We start from the raw sequence: 21,287 nt of genomic DNA on the forward strand, positions 1-21,287 counted from the left end.
AATTTTCACACTTAAGAAACCAATCTCTTAAAAACTATGGGGGTACTTAATCTGTTTCATAATGATTATGTTTTAGTTAAGAATTTTGACACTATTGTATAAGAACATATATATTCATGTGAGATCTTGTTTGATTTGTCTCAATTGGGTGCTTTACGAATATCGAATGTCACAATTTATATTAACGTATAATTAGAGATAAAAACTGATATAAAATGTGCATTGATAAACATGGAAGATAAAAGCTGAACATCATCATGGAACGTAGGAAGTATTTGACTAAACATATTAGTACCCTAGGTAAGATATTAGGTAAGTGTTATCAGTGCAGGCCTATAATTCTAAAAATTTCATGCCTAAGCACCACAAAGACATGGTAAGAGATGATCAAAGTTCGGGGCGGGCTCATGCCTAAACCCATAATTTGGTACGGGCCGAAACGGGTTTTGGGTCAGGCTCGGGTTTTGGCCTGCACGGATAACACTTACCAGGGTGACTTGTAAGCTGTGAGGAATGCCTTTTTCCATTGAGCAAACAGCTTATTAGTAACCTAAAATGATTACAGATTGAAACCTTTGTGCCAAATACAAATAGCATTCAAAGATCGCCTGAAAATCTGTAATGACTATCATTATAGATAATACAAAATGTTTGATCATGTAAGTTGAAAAATGTGATCAATACAATACAGGAAGTAACATGAACAAAAGTAATTTTGGTTACTTTCAGAAGCATTCGTACATGTATTGGGACTTCACAACACTAGTATGAGAGGATTTAGTTAAATGTTCTGATTCCAATAGAAATTACTCTTCTTTACCATCTTCCCCCTTGTTGCCCTTCAAGAACCGCGTCCACCAATAAGCGGAGGATTTGGGATGCCGGGAAAGCCCGTTCTTATAGTCTACATAAACTAAACCGAAACGTTTGGTATAACCTTGTTGCCATTCAAAGTTGTCCAGCAAAGACCATGCGAAGTATCCTTTCACATTGCTGCCATCCCTGTTGATAAATTGGGATTAGATGCGCGATGAACATGTTTTACATGGAAATCAAAAGGAGTTCTCATAATACAACCAAGATATACACGGTTGTCAAGTTGAGCAACATTTTTCACTTCGTTGGAGAAGATGACAATAGTCTAATGCATCTTTTGTTCACGGAAATTTTGGCTCATCCACATACGTTTTATTTTTGTTTTTGTGGTGCGAATGAGCCACAAGGGCAATACAAATTACAGAGGGGGGGACGTACACAGTCCTTCACTCTTATTCACTGGGACAAAACCTCATTGGTAAGTCTCATCATCAAAAGTGATGGCTCAATTTCCTCATGTGAAATAAGAAAAGATAGTATTGAACAAGTGCTTTTAATCCTTTAATACTTAAGTTTAGCAAAATCAGACCAATTCAATCAAAATCAAGGTGAACAGAACATATCCAGTGCAATCAACCAGTATGAGTGAGTTAGATAGTTATCATGCACACAAGAAGAATAACATGAATACATGATTGAGGAAAGAGTATAACCAATCAACCAATATCAGAGTGAGTTAGCAGATATCTTTCTCATGCTTAAGATTCTCAAATCACCACTACCCACAAGCCGAATAACATGATTGAGGAATGAGTATAAGCATTATAATGTGGCTATGAGTACATAATTCTCAAGGTTAACCAGCCCAGCTACCGCAGGTTTTCGCTTGAGTCAGTCCCAAGCATTACACAGTTGATGGGGCTCGACTCTGTGACCTCTAAGTCACAAGGTGAGTTCCCCACCAACTCCACCAACTTATGTTGGTTTTACGGAAAGATAATTAATCCCCGCTAAAAACAAACTAAAGACTAGAACGTAGACTACTGCTTACCTGATTGCCTCCGCAACAGAAGCAACATATCCCTTGAAGTAAGTTACTCTCAATTTGTCATCTAATACCTCATGGAGCTCAGCCAAGTCGTCGTTTTCATCATCCATACCTGCCAATATTGTAAATAGCTCGTCAATTTTGATTTCCTTCAGTATCCATGTTTTGTTCAATTCCTTGATTTCTTCCTTGTTTAGCCAAATTATTGAACTAAATAAAAAAAATTCAACCGAAAAACTATACCATTCTCAGTAACATAAATTGTAGGATTGTTGTACTTCTCTGTTACGTAATTAAGAAGTTTTCTAAACCCCCAAGGAACAACATAAAGCCACGGTGATGCTGCCTGCCATTCAAGTGGATATAGAATATCAATCATAATAAAAATTCACACAGAAATCCCCTTTCCAAATCTCCTACATCTATATAGAAAATTTTCTCAAGAATATGCAAGAAAAGAGCTTTGAATTGTTGATTGATCGCCAAATATGGCTTAGAACCAACAGTTCATTATCGAATGGATCTTTCCATTCTAATACTGTATCCGAGAGTTATCAGCATTTATCAAATATGTTCATATCCAACGGAATACTATTGGATAAAATGACAAAGACATTGTTAAGAAAAAGATTGCTTTTCCCGGATGAAATGAAAATTGGATTCATGCAAGAGGAAGGAGCTGATAAAGTACCCTCTCGCCAATTGTTTCACCATTATCCCATTCAGCTGTAAATGGAATGAAACGAAAAAATAAGAACAGAAACAAAAACCAAAAAAACAAAGTTTTTTAGGGATTCAGGGCTTCAGCATTTACCAATTGTCTCCATCTCTTGTGCTGCATAATAATCACCCCCTTCAGCATCATTAGTCAAATGTGCTACGTACCTAGTAGTGTAGTGATTTATACCAAGGAAGTCTATGGAGTTTTGAAGAAGATCTCTGTCTTCTCGAGAGAATTTAGGAAGCCTTTCTCCAAGTTTTTCACGCATTACTTGAGGATAGTCTCCAAAATATATCGGATCCAAATACCTACGCCACAGAGGAAATGAAATGATCAATTCCTCCAACTATCCATGATTACAAAGAAAATGCATGTCCATCATTCAATTAAAGATCGACTTTAAACTGAATAACCAAAAATAGATACCATCCTAGCTGGAAAGCAAGATGTCGTGCAGCAGCATTTTTGTCTTCAACACTCTCTGATGCAGGCTCGGCCCATTCACAATCAACCACCAAGCCAATTTGCCCGCCTTGCTTTTCCTAGGCGGAGGAAAAGAAAATAAACAAAAGCAATAGCAATAAAAAGCCTTATTGAGATAATGTATTAACATTTGTTTAAAAAAAGTATACAAACTACAACTCAACATCAACAACAACAACAAAGCCTTAGTCTTAGTCCCAAAATGATTTGGGGTCGGCTAACATAATGTATTAACAAACTACAACTCAACAAGTTACTCCAAGACTCAATAATCAAGGCTTTCCAACTTATCACAATGATTACAAACTCTAAGGCATTACTACAACCAGTTGATTACTACATAAAATCATTGAGATGGTTGGAAAGTAATCAATTTTGTTATGTTATGGAATTTCACAGTAACTATAGCTTCAAGTGATAGTGATAAAAACATAGTGTAAATACCTGCATAAATATGTAGTTATTATATTACAATTTTTAAGTTCCATAAACTATATGGATTATTAAATGAAGTAACTTTGTTACTTACCCGGTTACCCCATCAATCCACAGTCATATCCAATTTATCAAGCTTTTCATACTGTTAAAACAATCAAGGAAAATCGATACCTGGTACTTGTCTTTATAGATTGACGCGGCAGAAGCATGGGCCAGGATTTGGTGATGTGCTACCAAATATGAATCTTCACATTTTCCAGGTGCAAATACCCCAATACCATAGCCGAGGAGAGAAGTATGAAGAGGCTCGTTAAATGTAACCCAATGCTTTACTCTATCCCCGAAATTTGCATAGCAAGTTTCCGCATAGATCGCAAAATATTTTCTGGAATTGGTCAGTTGTTGAAACATGTTAGACAACATTGTCGTGAAAACACCAATTCATCTTGACAGAAACTAAACAAGATAGCAAGAAAGTAATGCAATAATAGTAACTCCCTCCGTTCCTTATTTCTTTCCCTGTTTGGAGAAAAACACGGGTATTAAGAAGATGCATGTGTGTGTAATAAAAATAATCATTGTTATGTACTTTTATGGGAAATGAGAGAAAGTAAATGATTGCTTAATGTAAAAGTACAAAAAAAGAATGGATGTGGGGATGGTTGGGTAGGAAAAAAACAAATTTGTGTAAGAAAAAACATTCATGATTTCTGGAAAAGTGGAAAAAGTATATGACTAAAAATAGAAACATGAAAAGTATTGGGGAACGCCCTATTCGGAAAACAGGAAAAGTATTAAGGAACAAAGGGAGTACTAATCTTCAGTGGTATTATGCATTCAATTCTGAAACATGAGGTTTCAATTCGAGGCGCATTCGCTTCTACTCCTAAACATTGAAGTTCAAGAGATAAGTACTCACACAATGTCCTTATTCATCCACCCTCCAATAGATTCTTGGAGATGTAAAGGGAGGTCCCAATGGTACAAAGTAACATAAGGTTGAATACCTGACAACAGATAACATCGTAATTCATTTTCATTGCTCATGATGTCAAACTCTTATAAGACATCAAATGAATTCATACCTTTCTTAAGAAGCTCGTTAATAAGATTGTTGTAGTAACTGACCCCTTCGTCGTTAACCTTGGTCCCAAGACCATCTGGAAAGCAAAACACTAAATCATGAGAGAGTAATTAAGGTACAAGTATATCATTTATCAAATTGCTCTTTCCCCTAATAGTTCATGATATGACCAAATTTTACGAAAAAATCCATCATAATAGTTGGATTTTTTGTGCACTTTCCTCTTTACACCGTCTTAGCAAGGATAAGTCAAGAAAGCCAATCACAAACTATGGCTAATCTAAGAAATGCAACAACTTCTTTCATACATCTCCCTAGCACATAATGTGTGAGTGCGTGACAGTTATTTCGGAACAGACAAAGCATATAGCAATATAATTCAATGCAGTCAAAACTCAAAAGTATACTAGTAAAAGTAAAATTAATGGTACCCGGGAATATGCGGGACCATGATATTGAGAACCGATATGCTTCAAATCCCAACGTAGATATGAGTTGTACATCTTCCTGTTGCCAACACAGTCAAACAATCAGGCGTATATATATAACCTACATTACTCGGACTCTTAATATTGAAAGCACATGCGTTCCTAATCAAATTATCAACTCTTAATTTTGAAATCACACAAGTACCTCATCAAGAATTCTTAATTTTGAAAGCACACAAGTTCCCCATCAAGTTATCAATTCTCAATTTTGAAAGCACACAAGTTTCTCATCAAATTGTTAATTCTTAATTTTGAAAACACACAAGTTCCTCATCAAGTTATCAATTCTTAATTTTGAAAGCACACAAGTTCCTCGTCAAGTTGTCAATTCTTAATTTTGAAAGCACATAAGTTCCTCATCAAGTTAAAAACTCTTAATTTTGAAATCCCATAAGTTCCTCATCAAATTATCAACTCTTAATTTTGAAAGCACACAAGTTCCTCATCAAGTTATCAACTCTTAATTTTGAAAAGCACACAAGTTCCTCGTCAAGTTATCAACTCGAACACTTCGACACATACCCGTGTCCGACACCCTTCCGGGTATCTTAAACATACTTGTAGTAAGTTTTTAATTAAAAATGTAACACAAATAGTCAAACAGTACCAACCTTGTAACGATGGTATTGATCAACTGCCACATCGCCATTGCTACCATCAGCAATTTTTCCTGACCCAAACAACCAAAAATATCACAGAAATCATTCAACTATCTTACCTAAAACATAAAACAAGACCATCAAACTCAATATAATTACCTTCAATATGAGTAAAAGCATCCCAAATACTAGGACCCCTGTTACCCTCATTGCACCCTCCTTCAACCTATTATTCAACAACAAAATCACCTTCAGATCAAATTTGGTATTGTATGATCAAATTCAATTTTTTTTACAGATCAAATTGATTTTGTTTTTTCGTGGGTATTCTTCAGATTATCATCTAATTAATTCATTGAAATAGGAAAAAATGATAGAAAAAAACAATCAAATTAAAAACCTGGTAGAACCTGATAAGCAGAAGTGGCCACACCAAACACAAAATCGGGAGGGAAATCGGTTCTGCAAACTTCCTCTTGATTCAAAGTTGACCCATTTTGTTTGAAAATGGTGGGTTTCTTCGTCATTTAAATTCCAACGTTTTTGAGCTTAGATTTGAGGAAAAAAAATGGCCAGATTTGTAGAGATAGAGAAAATATATGGGGAAATGCTTGAAATTGGAGCAGCAATGGTTTACTATTTCTATGTACTTCATGTTCATCCCTGCAATTTGCGTCGAAAAAATTGACTTTTATGTCCCGGTCAATGTTTAAAAATTGACAATGTCCCAATATCAAGGAACTTAAAATTTTCACAGATTCTTATTTACAATGGGTGTACAATAAATATTGTACACCGAAGTAAAAGTTGACTTAAAATGCTTTAAAGTTACATTTATATATGTAAAAGTTATCTATTTTTTAATGATAAATTTTTCATTTGAATAAAAAATTATTTCTTCAAAATCACTAATAATGTATAAATTAATCATTTAACCCTTTAAAATGTTTATCTATCAACTTTTTAATTTTATAATATAAAAGTTACAGAAAAATAGGTTAAAGTTACGAAAAACTGCATTAAACTCGACCAATTATTTGTTGGTTCAGTGGTGATTGAGGCTGAACTTGGTATGGATGACTCGTGTTCGATCCCCCGCAACAACAATTGGGAGGGGACTGTAACCTATCCACCCAGAACTCGCCCCAAATTCGGATAACCAGTGCGGCATGTGCACCACATACGCCAGAACGTGCATCGTATGTGTGTTATGCATGTGCTCAAAATCTGGCATGCAACAACCCTGGTGTAGGTTTACTGATGCATTGCAAAGGCCTAGCCACTCACCATAGTTTCTAGCTTGAAATTTTCACAGTTTGAGAAAACAATCTCTGATATTAGTTAAGTGCCATCAGTGCAGACCTATAATTCTGCAATTCGCTTGCAACAACATGCCATTTCTGATAAGGTTTCGGCCCTGCTAAGTCGTTCAGACTTCGGTGTTACACCATTGCACTACATACACGGCATGTGCACCACATACGCCGCAATGTGCATCATGTGTGTTATGCATGTGCTGACAATCTAAAATAATTAGTGAGGAAAACCTTTGTGCCAAACACGAGAATAGCCTTCAAAGATCGCCTGAAAATCTGTAATGACTGTCATCATAAATATCAGCTGATTCAAAACTATCTGGAAAAGGATATATGGAGAACAAAATGTTTTATCATTATAAGTTGAAAAAAGTGATCAATACAATACAGGAGTAACATGAAAAAAAGTAATTTTGGTTACTTTCAGAAGCATTTGTATAGGTATGGCCAAATTTGCAGTAATGTATCTGTTTTCAATATTACTCTTCTTTACCATCTTTCCCCTTGTTGCTCTTCAAGAACCGCGTCCACCAATACGCGGAGGATTTAGGATGTCGGGAAAGCCCGTTCTTATAGTCTACAAAAACTAAACCGAAACGTTTGGTGTAACCTTGTTGCCATTCAAAGTTGTCCAGCAAAGACCAAGCGAAGTATCCTTTCACGTTGCTGCCATCCCTGTTGATAAATTGGGATTAGATGCGCAATGAACATGTTTTACATGGAAAACTAAAGGAATTCTCATGATACAACCAAGATTTTTCATTTCACCGGAAAAGATGACAATAGTGTATATGACATATTTACATCATTTGCCATACTTTGTAACGCATCTTTTGTTCACAACAAATTTGTCTCATCAACAAAGGTTCTTTTTTTTATGCGAATGAGCCAGCTGGCAATAGATTGGGTTGGGTTGGGTTGGGTCGGAAACAGGTGGACCCATTTATAAACGGTTTGAGAATATCACAACCCAACCCGACCTGTTTACTTAAACGGGTTGAGATTCTCAACCTAATCCAATCCAACCATAAACGGAGTTGACCTGAGGTTGACCCGTTTAAGTTTTTTTCCTCTTAAGTGCAAATTGACTTGATTATATAATTGCGTGGTGTTTTTGTTTTTAGGCAAATCGCATAGAAAAAACTAATACTCCAATATACATTTGACATGAATCAAAATGTCAAATAATTTATTCAATGTTGAAGGAAAAAATGAAAAATAAAATCTTTCAAATAACATTCTACAGATTTGTATTACATACTTGCTTGAATATAAACAGGTTAAGGGGGTTATTTTCGGGTTGAAAATTTCAACCATACCCAACCCATTTATTAAACGGGTTGGGTTGGGTTGACCCATTTAATTAAACGGGTTGAAAATCTTAACCCAACACTTTATTATTGGGTTGGTTCGGGTTGGATCAGTTTTTTCCAGCTCTAACACAAACCCGTGACCTATTGAACACAAACCCCCAGGATTAACGACTAGTACAAAACCTCATTGGTAAGTCTCATCAATAAAGGTGCTAGCTCATTTATCTCACATGATTACACTTAAGTATCAGTTAAGTCAAGTTTAATAAGAAAGAAAAATTTGAACAACAGAAAATAACTTTTAGTCCCTTAATACTTTAGTTTAGGAAAAACCAGACCATTTCAATACAAATCTAGGTGAACAGAACATATCCAGTGTGCAATCAACCAGTATCTGAGTGAGTTACCAGATACTTGTCACGTTATCAACTTACCACTACCCACAAGACAAATAACATGATTGAGGAATGGGTATAAGCATATGATGTGGCTATGAGTACATACTTCCCATTCGTGTCACATGCGGAAAGATAATTAATGCCAGCTAAAAACAAACTAATGACTAGAAAATAGAATGCTGCTTACCTGATTGCCTCTGCAACAGAAGCAACATATCCCTTGAAGTAAGTGACTCTCAATCTGTCATCTAATACCTCATGGAGCTCAGCCAAGTCGTCGTTTTCGTCATCCATACCTGCCAATATTGTAAATAGCGCGTCAATTTTGATCTTTTTCAGGCTCAGTTTGATTTGTCGTAAAACGTTTTCAGTGCAAAATGATTTTCCATGGAAAACATTTTTCAAGGGAAAACACAATTCCATACTACTTTTCCTTTGTTTGGTTCCTTAAATGAAAATGGGAGAAGATGGTGAAGATTGAGGGGAAGAAGAGAGATGGAGGTAAGGTGGAAAAGTGGTTTCCCTCCCTTTCAAATGGAAAATGTTTTTCCATCTTGGAGTGAGTTATGGAAAACTGTTTTCCATCCTTTGCCAAACCAAACAACTTAAAATGATTGAAAAGGGGAAAATCGTTTTCCATTAAAACGTTTTACACCATGCCAAACGGAGCCTCAGTGTGCATGTTTTATTCAATTCCTTCAGTTTTTCTTTGTTTAGCCAAAATATAGAACTAAAAAATAAAAAATAAATCAACTGAAGAACTATACCATTCTCAGTAACATAAATTGTAGGATTGTTGTACTTCTCTGTGACGTAATTAAGAAGTTTTCTAAACCCCCAAGGAACAACATAAAGCCAAGCCGATGCTGCCTGCCATTCAAGTAGATATTTCTATCAATAATAATAAAAATCACTCAGAAGGGAACATGATGGAAGGAGCTGATAAAGTACCCTTTCGCCAATTGTTTCACCCTCATCCCATTCAGCTGAAAAATGGAATAAAACGAAAAAAATAAGAACAGAAACAAAAACCAAAAACAACAGAGTTTTAAGGGCACGTTCCGTATCGTTTTTTGTTTCCAGTTTTCTGTTTTTTACAAAACTAAAAACCAAAATATGAAAACCACCAAAAGTAGTTTCCATTTTGTTGCGAGATTTCAAAATTAACATGATTACTATAACTATATTTCTTAGTTCATGATTCGATATATATCATATGGCTTATAAAACAAACAAAAAAAACAAAAAAACTGGAAAATGGTTATGATAAGCATTTACCAATTCTCTCCATCTCTTGTGCTGCATAATAATCATGCCCTTCAGGATCATCAGTGGAATGTGCTATGTACCTACTAGTGTAGTGATTTATACCAAGGAAGTCTATGGAGTTTTGAAGAAGGTCTCTTTCTTCCTGAGAGAATTTAGGAAGCCTCTCTCCAAGTTTTTCACGCATTTCTAGAGGATAGTCTCCAAAATATATCGGATCCAAATACCTACACCAAAGAGGAAATTAAATGGTTGGTTCCTCTAACTGGATTAAGAAAATTATATTATCTCCATGATTACAAAGAAAATGCATGTCCATCCTTCAATGAAAGGTTGACTTTAAACTGAATAACCAAAAATATCCGCATGATTGCATGAAGGAGGTAAGATACCATCCTAGCTGAAAAGCAAGACGTCGTGCAGCAGCATTTTTGTCTTCGACACTTTCTGACGCAGGCTCGGCCCATTCACAATCTACCACCAAGCCAATTTGCCCTCCTTGAATTTCCTAGACGGAGGAAAAGAACATAAACAAAAGCAATAGCAACAAAAAAAGCCTTATACAAGCTACGCCTATAACTCAACAAGATAATGTATTAACATATGTTTAAAAAGTATACAAATTTTCATAAAAAAAACAAAAAAAGTATACAAGCTACGCCTATAACTCAACAAGTTAACAGATTCGGTCACGACCACCTTCATGACTCAGTAATTTAGGCTTTCCAAACTTATCGCAATGATTACAAACTCTAATCTTAGTGAGACAGTGACTAAGGCAATAATACGACCAGTTGATTAGTAAATCAATAACATCATTGAGATAAGTTGGAAAGCCTTAGTAATCAATGTTTTTATGTTATGGAATTCGACAGCAACTATTGCTTCAAGTGATAATGATAAAAACATAGTGTAAACAACCTGCATAATATTATACGGAGTATTACAATTTTTAAGTTCCACATTTACTATATGGATTATTAACGGTTACCCCATCAATAGAAAAAAAGTATATCCACAGTCAAATCCAATTTATCAAGCTATTCTTATCGTTAAAACAATCTAGGAAAATTGATACCTGGTACTTGTCTTTATAGATTGATGCAGCAGAAGCATGGGCCAGGACTTGGTGATGTGCTACCAAATATGAATCTTCCCGTTTTCCAGGTGCAAATATCCCAATACCATAGCCGTTGATAGAAGTTTGAAGAGGCTCGTTAAATGTAATCCAGTGCTTTACTCTATCCCCGAAATTTGCAAAGCAAGTTTCCGCATAAATAGCAAAATATTTTCTGGAATTGGCAAGTTGTTGAAACCATGTCAGAAACGTAATCGTTAGAACACCAATTCATCTTGGCAGAAACCAATCAAGATAGCAAGAAAATAATGCAATAATTTGTATACTCTTCTGTGGTTTTATGCATTCAATTCTGAAGCATGAGGTTTTAATTCGAGGCTCATTCTATTCTACTCCTAAACAATTAATGAATTAAGGTTCATGAGAAGTACTCACATAATGTCTTTATTCATCCACCCTCCAATAGATTCTTGGAGATGTAAAGGGAGGTCCCAATGGTACAAAGTAACATAAGGTTGTATACCTGCAAATAGATAAAAATATAACATCACAATTCATTTTCATGGCTCATGATGTTAAACTCTTTGAACACATCAAACGAATTCATACCCTTCTCTAGAAGCTCGTTAATAAGATTGTTGTAGTAACTGATCCCTTCGTCGTTAACCTTGGTCCCAAGACCATCTGTAAGCATAGCAAAGCACTATTTCATAAGAGAGCAATTGAGATACAAGTACTATTATTTATCAAATTGCTTTATCCTCTAATAATTCATAATATGACACAAAATTCCATCATAATAGTTGGATTTTTTCCGCACTTTCCTTTATACACCGTCTTAGCAAGGATAAATCAAGAAAGCCAATCACAGACCATGGCTTATCTAAGAAATGCAACAACTTTCTTCATACATCCCCTAAGTTCTAACACATAATGCGTGAGTGCGTGACAATTATCTCCGTACAGACAGAGCATATAGCATAAATATACTTTAACGTAGTAAACCACTAATTTCATGAGAGAGCAACTATTATTTATCAAATTGCTCTATCCTAATAATTCATAATATAACACAAAATTCCATCATACTAGTTGGATTTTTTCCACACTTTCCTTTATACACCGTCTTAGCAAGGATAAATCAACAAAGCCAATCACAAACCATGGCTAATCTAAGAAATGCAACAACGTTTTTCATACAACTCCTAAATCCTAACACATAATGCATGAGTGTGTGACCATTATTTCCGAACAGACAGAGCATATAGCATAAATATACTTCAATGTAGTAAAAAGTACACTAGTAAAACTATATGGTACCCGGGAATATGCGGGACCACGATATTGAGAACCGATAAGCTTCAAACCCCAATGTAGATATGAGTTGTACATCTTCCTGTTGCCAACACAGTCAAATAATCAGGAGTATATATATAACCTATGTTACTCGGACTCTTAATTTCGAACAAAAGCACATAAGTTCCCAATCAAGTTATCAACTTTAACACTTTGACATGTACCCGTGTCCGAACACCCTTCTGAGTGTAAATAACCTACGTTACTCGGACTCTTAATTTCGAATAAAAGCACATAAGTTCCAAATCAAGTTATCAACTTTAACACTTTGACATGTACCCTTGTACGAAAACCCTTTTGAGTGTAAATAACCTACATTACTCGGACTCTTAATTTCGAATAAAAGCACATAAGTTCCAAATCAAGTTATCAACTTTAACACTTTGACATGTCCCCGTGTCCGAAAACCCTTTTGAGTGTAAATAACCTACATTACTCGGACTCTTAATTTCGAATAAAAGCACATAAGTTCCAAATCAAGTTATCAACTTTAACACTTTGACATGTACCCGTGTCCGAACACCCTTCTGAGTGTAAATAACCTACATTACTCGGACTCTTAATTTCGAATAAAAGCACACAAACTTCTCATCAAGTTATCAACTTTAACACTTCGACACATACCCGTGTCAGAACACCATTCCAAGTATCATATTACACAACCAAAAACATACTATTGTCATAGTGTGAAAAGTTTTTCACTAAAAATGTAACACAAATAGTACTAACCTTGTAACGATGGTATTGATCAACTGCCACATCTCCATTGCTACCATCAACAATTTTTCCTGACCCAACAACCAAAATATCACAAAAATCAATCAACTATCTTATCTAAAACATAAAACAAAACCATCAAACTCAATATAATTACCTTCAATATGAGTAAAAGCATCCCAAATACTAGGACCCCTGTTACCCTCATTGCACCCTCCTTCAACCTATCATTCAACAACATAATCAGCAATCTCAGCTCAAATTTGGTATTGTATGATCAAATTCAATTTTTTTTTACTGATCAAATTGATTTTGTTTCTTCATGGGTATTTTTCAGATTATCTAATTAATTTATTGAAATGAAAAAAATGGTGAACAAAACCATCAAATTAAAAACTGGGTAAAACCTGATAAGCAGAAGTGGCGACGCCAAAGACAAAATCGGGAGGAAAATCGGTTCTGCAAACTTCCTTTTGATTCAAAGTTGACCCATTTTGTTTGACAATGGTGGGTTTCTTCGTCATTGAAATCCCAACGTTTTTGAGTTGAGATTTGAGAGGAAAATGGCGAGATTTATGGGGAAGAGAGAAAATATATGGGGAAGTGCTGAAATTGGTGCAGCAATGGTTTGCTACTCCTATATACTTCATGTTTACTCCTACTTTTTGCGGGGAATCTGGGATTGATGTGCTCAAATTAGAAGTTTTGTTATTCCTCGACCAACGATATTACTTCTATTGCTAAAAGGGAAAAATTGACAACTGTGTCCTTTGATAGTCATGTCGTATCTAAAAGATCTCAACTTTTGACGAACTAAACGGTACAGAGTAATCCGTAACATCATCGTTCTTCCTAAATCGATCCTTGATTGAGAATAATATAAAGTTCCCAACTTTTGATTAATTCATTATAATATAGTTTGTTTCTTGTCACGCATCACATAAAATATGAGTGAAAAGTCAAAATGTGTAAACTAAAACGAGTCGAAAAAAGCACTATCTTCAACGATATTATTGTTTTTAAGGAAAATTGACAATTGCCCCAGTTAGTGATCAAATCGTGTTTAAATGATCTCAACCTTTGATTAACTAAAATGTATTATGTAACATTTATTGTTTCTTCATAAAAAATAAAAAATAAATAAACGGGTCCTTGAATGAGAATAATATTTTTTGTTTAAAAGATCCAACTTTTGATTGATTCCGTATACTATATTTTTTTTCTTGTTAGGCGCTAAGATAAACTCAAAATGTGTGAATTATAATGAAGCGAATGAAGTAGTTGATTCATACAACCTTCAATTTTTGTCTCCTTTAAAATATGGAGCACCTCAAAGCTCTCAAGCAAGGAACATTCTACTTCAACATCTCAACTAATGTTTAAAGGTTATCCATAAGATTTTCTATAATCTTTTTATATAGTAAGATAATCTCAATTAATATTTGAAGATTTTCCATAAGCTTTTCTATAATAATCTTTCGATATATTAAGATTTTATGGCCTTCAATAATGATATATATTTTCGGTTTTGAATACATATCATATGATGAACACGTGACATGATGAGGGGAAAATCGAAAATGGATTAGTTGGGCAAGGAAAAGAACATGGGTGGGTTAGTATAACGTTGAATACTTGGACAAAGTGACGTGTAATTACAAAATAATGACATTGTTCATGTTACGTGTCAATGTCATTAAAGCAAGAGGGTAGAGGTTTCAAATCGGATCAACGGATCGGGTTTGGGTCGGACTTATTGGATTCGGGTTAAAACAGATCGGATTGGAACGGATTAATTTGGCTAACGGGTCGGATCATATCGGGTTGAAAACTTAATGGATTGGATCGGGTCGGATTTTTTTATGCACGTGTTCTATCGGATCGGGTTGTAAACGGGTCGGATTGTAGTCGGGTTGGGTCGGATCGGATCGGATTGGAACATGACGGATTGTTAACGGGTTTAGCCGGACTATAACGGGTTCGGATTCATATCGGGTCGGATTGGAACATGACATATTGTTAACTGGTTTAGCCGGACTATAACGGGTTCGATTCATATCGGGTCGGATTCATATCAGATTGGATTAATCGGGTAACGGACTAACACGGGTCGGATTAAGACCCGGGTCGGGTCCATTTGGTTCCAAATTATATAATCATAATATCGATGACTTAATTAGGAGACAAAAACGATAACTGACTTTTAAAAGTAATAAAAATTTAAGATCAATAATATAAGTTATTGAGTATATAGTATAAAACTTAGTTTAATACTACACCCGTTCCTGAAAGTTCTTTACGCCTTTCAATTACAAGTTTCATTTGAGCAGAGTGTATAAAGTGAGAATGAAGTACAGGTACATCGTATAACTAATACTCCCTCCGTCCCGGAATACTTGACCTATTTTACTTATCGGGCCGTCCCTTAATACTTGACCTGTTTCTAAAAATGGAAATATTCTAACAATATTATATTATTTCTCACTCCACCCCTATTAACCCACCTACCCCCTACTCCATACAAAAAATAATTAAAAATTCAACCCCTACTTTCCCCCAACCCCACCTCTTAACCCACCTCCCACTAACTACATTAAAATAATACCCCACTATCAACTACTACCTATTAAATTAAATAAGTCAATTCAAGTCCCTTAAACTCTGTGCCGGTCAAACCGGGTCGAGTATTCCGGGACGGAGGGAGTAGTCATACGCTTAATCAGTAGTGCTACATAATTAATGTTCTCTTATGGGTCGTGAACGGTTTGGGTTAAACGATTTTGGATCGAAATTGGTTCGGATTAAACGAGTCATGGGTTGAAACGGTTCGGATTAAACGGGTCATGGGTTGAAACGGTTCGGATTAAACAGATTTTCCTCGGGTTGGAACGGATTCGAGTTCAAACTGATCAGATCATAAACGGGTTTCGGACCACTTCGGTTTGGATTAAACGGATTCGGATTGTCACAGATTGATCTGTTGTAGGATTCAGATCTTAATCGGATCAATATTAACGGGTTGGGTCGAATTCGGGTTGTATATAATCGACCGGATCGGATCTTGGCTCGCGGGTTCTAAACGGTTCGGATTCTAAACGGTCGGACTAATCCATCGGATTCACTGGATCGGATTGAGAATTGACACCTCTAGTTGGTTGTCTAAAATTATCCCATTTCAAAGTAGTTGCACTTTTACAATAATCCACACGTAATTTTAACAATTAGATGACGAGCTGATTAATTGAAGGTAACAAGGCTGTGGGCCGGCCAGCCCGAGGCCCGTATTAGTACAAAAATAGGCCACACTAGCAAAGGGACGTAAAAAGCGCAGTCTGACACGAGCACCAAGTCATGGGCCGTTTTTTGGAAAATACAAAATAAGGCCCGACCCAGCCCAAGCAAAGCACAATAAAACTTAGTAAAATTAGGTTTAAGCACGATGGTTCGGCCCAGCACGAGAGTCTGAGATGCATTTTTTGAAAATTTCAGCCTAACCCATCACAAACAGGCTTGACAAGGGACGGGGCGGCCCATTCAGGTACACGGCCTGTGGGCTCGGACCACCCCGGCCCACAGTCATCTTTAAAAAAGTCAGTTGGACCATCTACCAAATGGTGCAAGACTGCAAGAGCAAAGGCATGACATCTGAATCTCATAAATTTAGTAATGGGGTGTTGTTATAAGCATTTCTTTTACTTCTACGAGACCATTTTTGAAGAACTTTGGATCTGATATTAGACATCTCCGAAATCTGTCAATACTTCGACTGCAAAAAATGAGAAAATGCAGACATTTCCCTTACTGTGGGTTAAAGATTACTGATCAAAAGATCCTCTTGAAGGCCTGTGGTTGAGGGGGCATCACGAACCTGATTACTGCAAATGTTTTCAAAACTTTCACCTGATTACTGCAAATGTTTTCAAAACTTTCACCTGATTACTGCAAATGTTCTCAAAACCTTCACCTGATTACTGATTACTGCAGACTTTCACCTTCAAAACTTTCACCTGATTACTGCAAATGTTCTCAAAACCTTCACCTGATTACTGATTACTGCAGACTTTCACCTGATTACTGCAAATGTTTTCAAAACTTTCACCTGATTACTGCAAATGTTTTCAAAACTTTCACCTAATTGCTGCAAATGTTTTCAAAACTTTCACCTAAGTGCTGCAAGTGTTTTCAAAACTTTCACACTGCAAATGATTACTGCAAACTTTCACCTGATTACTGCAAATGTTTTAACTTGATTATCTACATCACCAGAATTCAAGATCCAAATATTCACAGGCAACCTTCCAGTCTTTCACTAAAGTGTTCTGAACATATCCCACACAAATAAGGGGAAAAAACACTGGCTACACGTCTACACCACGAAGAATTCAAGATCCAAAACTTCACAGGCAACCTTCCAGTCCTTCACTAAAGTGTTCTGTTCTGAACATATCCCACACAAATGAGGGTAAAAAACACTGGCTACATGTCTACACCAACACTGTCCAACAAGGGTGCAAATGGTTCCCGAATTATTTCTGTGCAATTATGGAACACCTCTGATATGCATACAAAATATGTCAAACTCAAGCAACAGATCTAAGTTGCTAAAAAAGAAATACCAGTAAACAAATTCGCTACCTAGTGCTTACAGCTTAAATGAATGTCTCACTCCTAAACTTCTCCTTCGCCTTCCTTAATCATCCTTAGCACAATGCATAAGGAGTGGATGTTGAATGTCTTGAACTGTGTGCAATTTCGGCAATCCACACACAAAGTATACTCATCATGTCAAACTCACTTTAATACCCTTTCCTTCAATGGGTATTTCTAAAAATATTTACTAAAAGGCACATGCTCTGTCAGTGTTCTTCTACCCTCAGCAAGAATATCAAAGTTAGGCCCTGTTCGGCTTAACTGCAGTTTCAGGACTTATCTGGCAGTGCAGTTCAATTCAGTTCAGTTAATCTCAGTTCAACTCTAAAAAACAGGGTCTTACACAGCAGAAAGAGAGAAGAGTGGTTTAGCGCCCATCTCAGGCTCTGGGCAAGGCAGTTTGCCCCCCACCCTATGACAGTAAGACCGACCAGACCTAAGTAATTGTAGAACACGCCCTCCCAATGAATATACATATACCCTAACAACAAATTTTGGAGCAACAATTCCTAGGGTGCATCAGTGCATGAGTGGAAGGCAGCAATAATAATCAGCAAAACAACTACCCACTTAATCGAATAGTAAAGTCTAAAAGCTAGAGAAATGAGAGTACTAAGGAGTTTATAGTACATACCTCTACTACTAATTTACGGCCCTTAAACAAAGGCTAGCGAAAACATTTAAAGACATATCATCCATGCACCCTTAGCTAGAAGAGAAACAATTAAAAGCCGCAACCTTAGCTGCATTTCACAAGGGAATTATATATAAAGAAGTGATTATTCATTATTTTTTGCTCATGGAGAAAAAAAGAGCAAAGCTTCATGTTGATATTTTCATGTCAACAGTTTCACACATAAATAGCAAAATGGAAGAAATTTTGTTGTACTATTTGATCAACAGTTCTAGAAGTGATGCCATCCAGATTAATGCTACCAAAATTTGATAACCACATGGGAAAGAAAAGAATATAACTGAAATAAATATTACCACAATAAAAAAAGGAACAAAAGAGGCTTCGGCTTCAGCCACTTCATGTTACAACACTAATTATGGTCCACTAACCGGTCTATGGTTTAACAAGATCATCTTCAGATCCAATTGCCTCTTGTTCCAACTCTTTAACTGCGCTTATAAGACCTCGCGTAATACCAGGAAGATGCAAGTCTTTCCCTTTCATCTCTTCTAGAAGCTTCTCAGCTGTTTTCCAATCTACAGCCTTCAAACAAAGTGACTGAATCAACTTATTGTACTCATCTACATTAGGTTCAACCCCAGAATCCTTCATCTCGTTCAGCAACTTCATAGCCCTGTCAAATTCTCCAAGGTTGCAATACCCTCGAATGAGTGAGTGGAAAGTAGCAGGGCATAGTTTGGAATGTTTCTTTTTCGCCATTGATAGGACTTTTCGAGCTTCTTCCATTAAACCACCCTTTGCATAACCACTGATTATGACACTGTAAGTGTAAACATCGGGTTTAAGTCCTCTACTCTCCATAGTTTTCAGAAACTCCTTTGCATCTTCCAAATCTCCAGCTTTAGAGAGAGAATTGACAATAATATTAAAGACTGCATTTCCAGGAGGTGGGCCTTTCTCCATCATCTCAGCAAATAATTTCTTAGCACCCTCAATGTCATTTTTCCTACATAAACCACGGATTACCCATGTGAACGGATTGATAGCATGTTTAAGAACTTCACCAGGAAAATCAACCAGCATTTCCTGTGCTAAGTTTACAGTTTCATCCACCTTTGACAGGCAACTTATCAAAAAATTAACAGCCTTTTGAGGAGGATATTTATCATTCTTCTTTGCTGTGAGATAGACAACATGAGCCTCCTTCGACTTATGTCCTTTACAGAAATAAGATATGATCTCACCAACCTTCTTAGTTTCAGGAAGCATTCCAGAATCAAGCATTTTCTGGCAAACTAATGTAGCCCAATCATAGAATGACCTCCTACAAAGCGCTTCAATGGTGAAATAATAAGTGTCTACATTTGGGACGCAACCAAATTCCTCGAACTTCCCAAATGCCTCAAATGCAGCCTTTCCTTTGCCCATTTTTGAGAATGCTAATATCAACTGATTAAGCATTTGGGCATCAACAACACCACTCTCTTTCTCACCGATTTCCTTCACCACATCCCACAAAGCATAAACATCTTTCCTTTTGGGTTCGGGACTAGTGCAAACAGCACGAACAAGCTCACTTAAAATCAGGATATTAGCTTTGAATTCATTACGACACGAAACCCATTTGTAAAACCTAATCAAATGATCCCCAGGAATAAGCGGTGTTTCGAGCACTCTCATCACAAACTCCTCATTCAACCTCAAATACATACTATCAAGACTAGACTCTAAAGACCCATCTACATCATTTTGAAGCAAAGACAACACATTTTCCAATTTCTCATCATCAACCCCTACAATTTCTTCACTAACCCCTTCTAATTCCTGCTCATTAAAGTCAACCCCACTAATATGGGCATCAATAATTTCATCAATTTCACCAGTATTAGGGTTCAATCCAATGTCTTGGGAAGAATTAACATCATGGGTATCTTCAATAACCCCATTATTTTCCAATTCAAGTTCCTCAGAGGAAGTAGCATCATGATTCTCAGTTTCAAATTCACTAATTGAAGAAGATTGAGAGAAAAACCTGTAATTTTGATGAAGAAACTTCCCGGAATGTTTGCTGGATGAAAAATGTGATGAATTTAGGGGTTTGTGGATTACCTGAGAAGATGGGGTTTGAGATGAAATCAATTTCCGCCCAAAGTTTCTGGCGAAAGAAGATCTTGACACTATGGATCTCCACATTTCTCTTTCTCCTTCGATGAATCTCTCTCTTTCTCTGTTGCTTTGGCTGTGCGTGGGCTATGCAACCAGGTTGAACTGTCGGAGTAGGGTTTTTGGGTTTAATTGAATGTCTCGCAACTTGCAGTTTACTTTGGCCGGTGAATATTTTTTTTGCCTTTAACAAACTAGTAGAAGTGGTCATTCGGGTCGATGGGTTAGGTACGAGTTTGATTTCGGGTCGATTTCAAATTGTGTCAAAAGTATAAGAAATATTGTAAAATTTAATATTACTATAAAATATGATAAATAGGTCAAATCGGGTCGATTTTAGGTCATTCGTGGTCGGATCAGGTCGAGTTCGGGTTTCCCTCAGCAAGTTCAGGTCGGGTAATCGGGTCGGGTTAGGAATCGTCAGCCCTACTGGCCAGGACCGCTACATTTTACTTGTGTGGTTTCTTTTTATTTGCAACGCTTTCTCTCAACATGATATTTTAGAAAAAGAAGTTCAAAGATGTAAATTGGACATGTCAATGAAACATGTTGCTCCGTACAGCTGTACTCTATGAAACTTTAGTAACTCATGTGTCCTTCTTACTCTTGTTTGAGTTATTTTGATAAACATGTTCGTTTGCTTTGTTTAATCTTGGGTTAATGTAAAGTATTAACAACTGATTTCACTCAGTGTTATTGAAATAGAAATTATTCCG

At 36.3% G+C, this 21,287-nt stretch overlaps 3 protein-coding genes across 3 annotated transcripts; all 3 read right to left on the minus strand.

Moving 5' to 3' along the window:
* Window positions 1-596: 596 nt before the first annotated feature.
* Window positions 597-6,382, minus strand: LOC110783394 (beta-glucosidase 42). Its single transcript, XM_021987736.2, has 13 exons — window positions 6,088-6,382; window positions 5,837-5,903; window positions 5,690-5,748; window positions 5,022-5,097; window positions 4,592-4,666; window positions 4,426-4,513; window positions 3,678-3,891; window positions 3,012-3,127; window positions 2,679-2,893; window positions 2,556-2,590; window positions 2,108-2,210; window positions 1,868-1,976; window positions 597-1,002 (listed from the first exon to the last, which is right to left on the minus strand). The coding sequence occupies exons 1-13, from the start codon at window positions 6,202-6,204 to the stop codon at window positions 807-809; spliced, it is 1,470 nt and encodes a 489-aa protein (XP_021843428.1). The 5' UTR covers window positions 6,205-6,382; the 3' UTR covers window positions 597-806.
* Window positions 6,383-7,325: 943 nt separating this feature from the next.
* On the minus strand, window positions 7,326-13,843 carry LOC110783395 (beta-glucosidase 42). Its single transcript, XM_021987737.2, has 13 exons — window positions 13,529-13,843; window positions 13,279-13,345; window positions 13,134-13,192; window positions 12,369-12,444; window positions 11,658-11,732; window positions 11,484-11,571; window positions 11,049-11,262; window positions 10,363-10,478; window positions 9,983-10,197; window positions 9,656-9,690; window positions 9,472-9,574; window positions 8,892-9,000; window positions 7,326-7,668 (listed from the first exon to the last, which is right to left on the minus strand). Exons 1-13 carry the CDS (start codon window positions 13,769-13,771, stop codon window positions 7,473-7,475), a joined length of 1,596 nt encoding a protein of 531 aa, XP_021843429.1. The 5' UTR covers window positions 13,772-13,843; the 3' UTR covers window positions 7,326-7,472.
* A 4,797-nt stretch (window positions 13,844-18,640) lies between these two features.
* LOC110783396 (pentatricopeptide repeat-containing protein At3g02650, mitochondrial) lies at window positions 18,641-20,737 on the minus strand. Its single transcript, XM_021987738.2, has one exon. It carries the CDS (start codon window positions 20,599-20,601, stop codon window positions 18,841-18,843), a length of 1,761 nt encoding a protein of 586 aa, XP_021843430.1. The 5' UTR covers window positions 20,602-20,737; the 3' UTR covers window positions 18,641-18,840.
* Between the last annotated feature and the right edge of the window lie 550 nt (window positions 20,738-21,287).

The sequence above is a fragment of the Spinacia oleracea genome, chromosome 4 (assembly GCF_020520425.1).
Source record: "Spinacia oleracea cultivar Varoflay chromosome 4, BTI_SOV_V1, whole genome shotgun sequence".
NCBI classification, from domain to species: domain Eukaryota; kingdom Viridiplantae; phylum Streptophyta; class Magnoliopsida; order Caryophyllales; family Amaranthaceae; genus Spinacia; species Spinacia oleracea.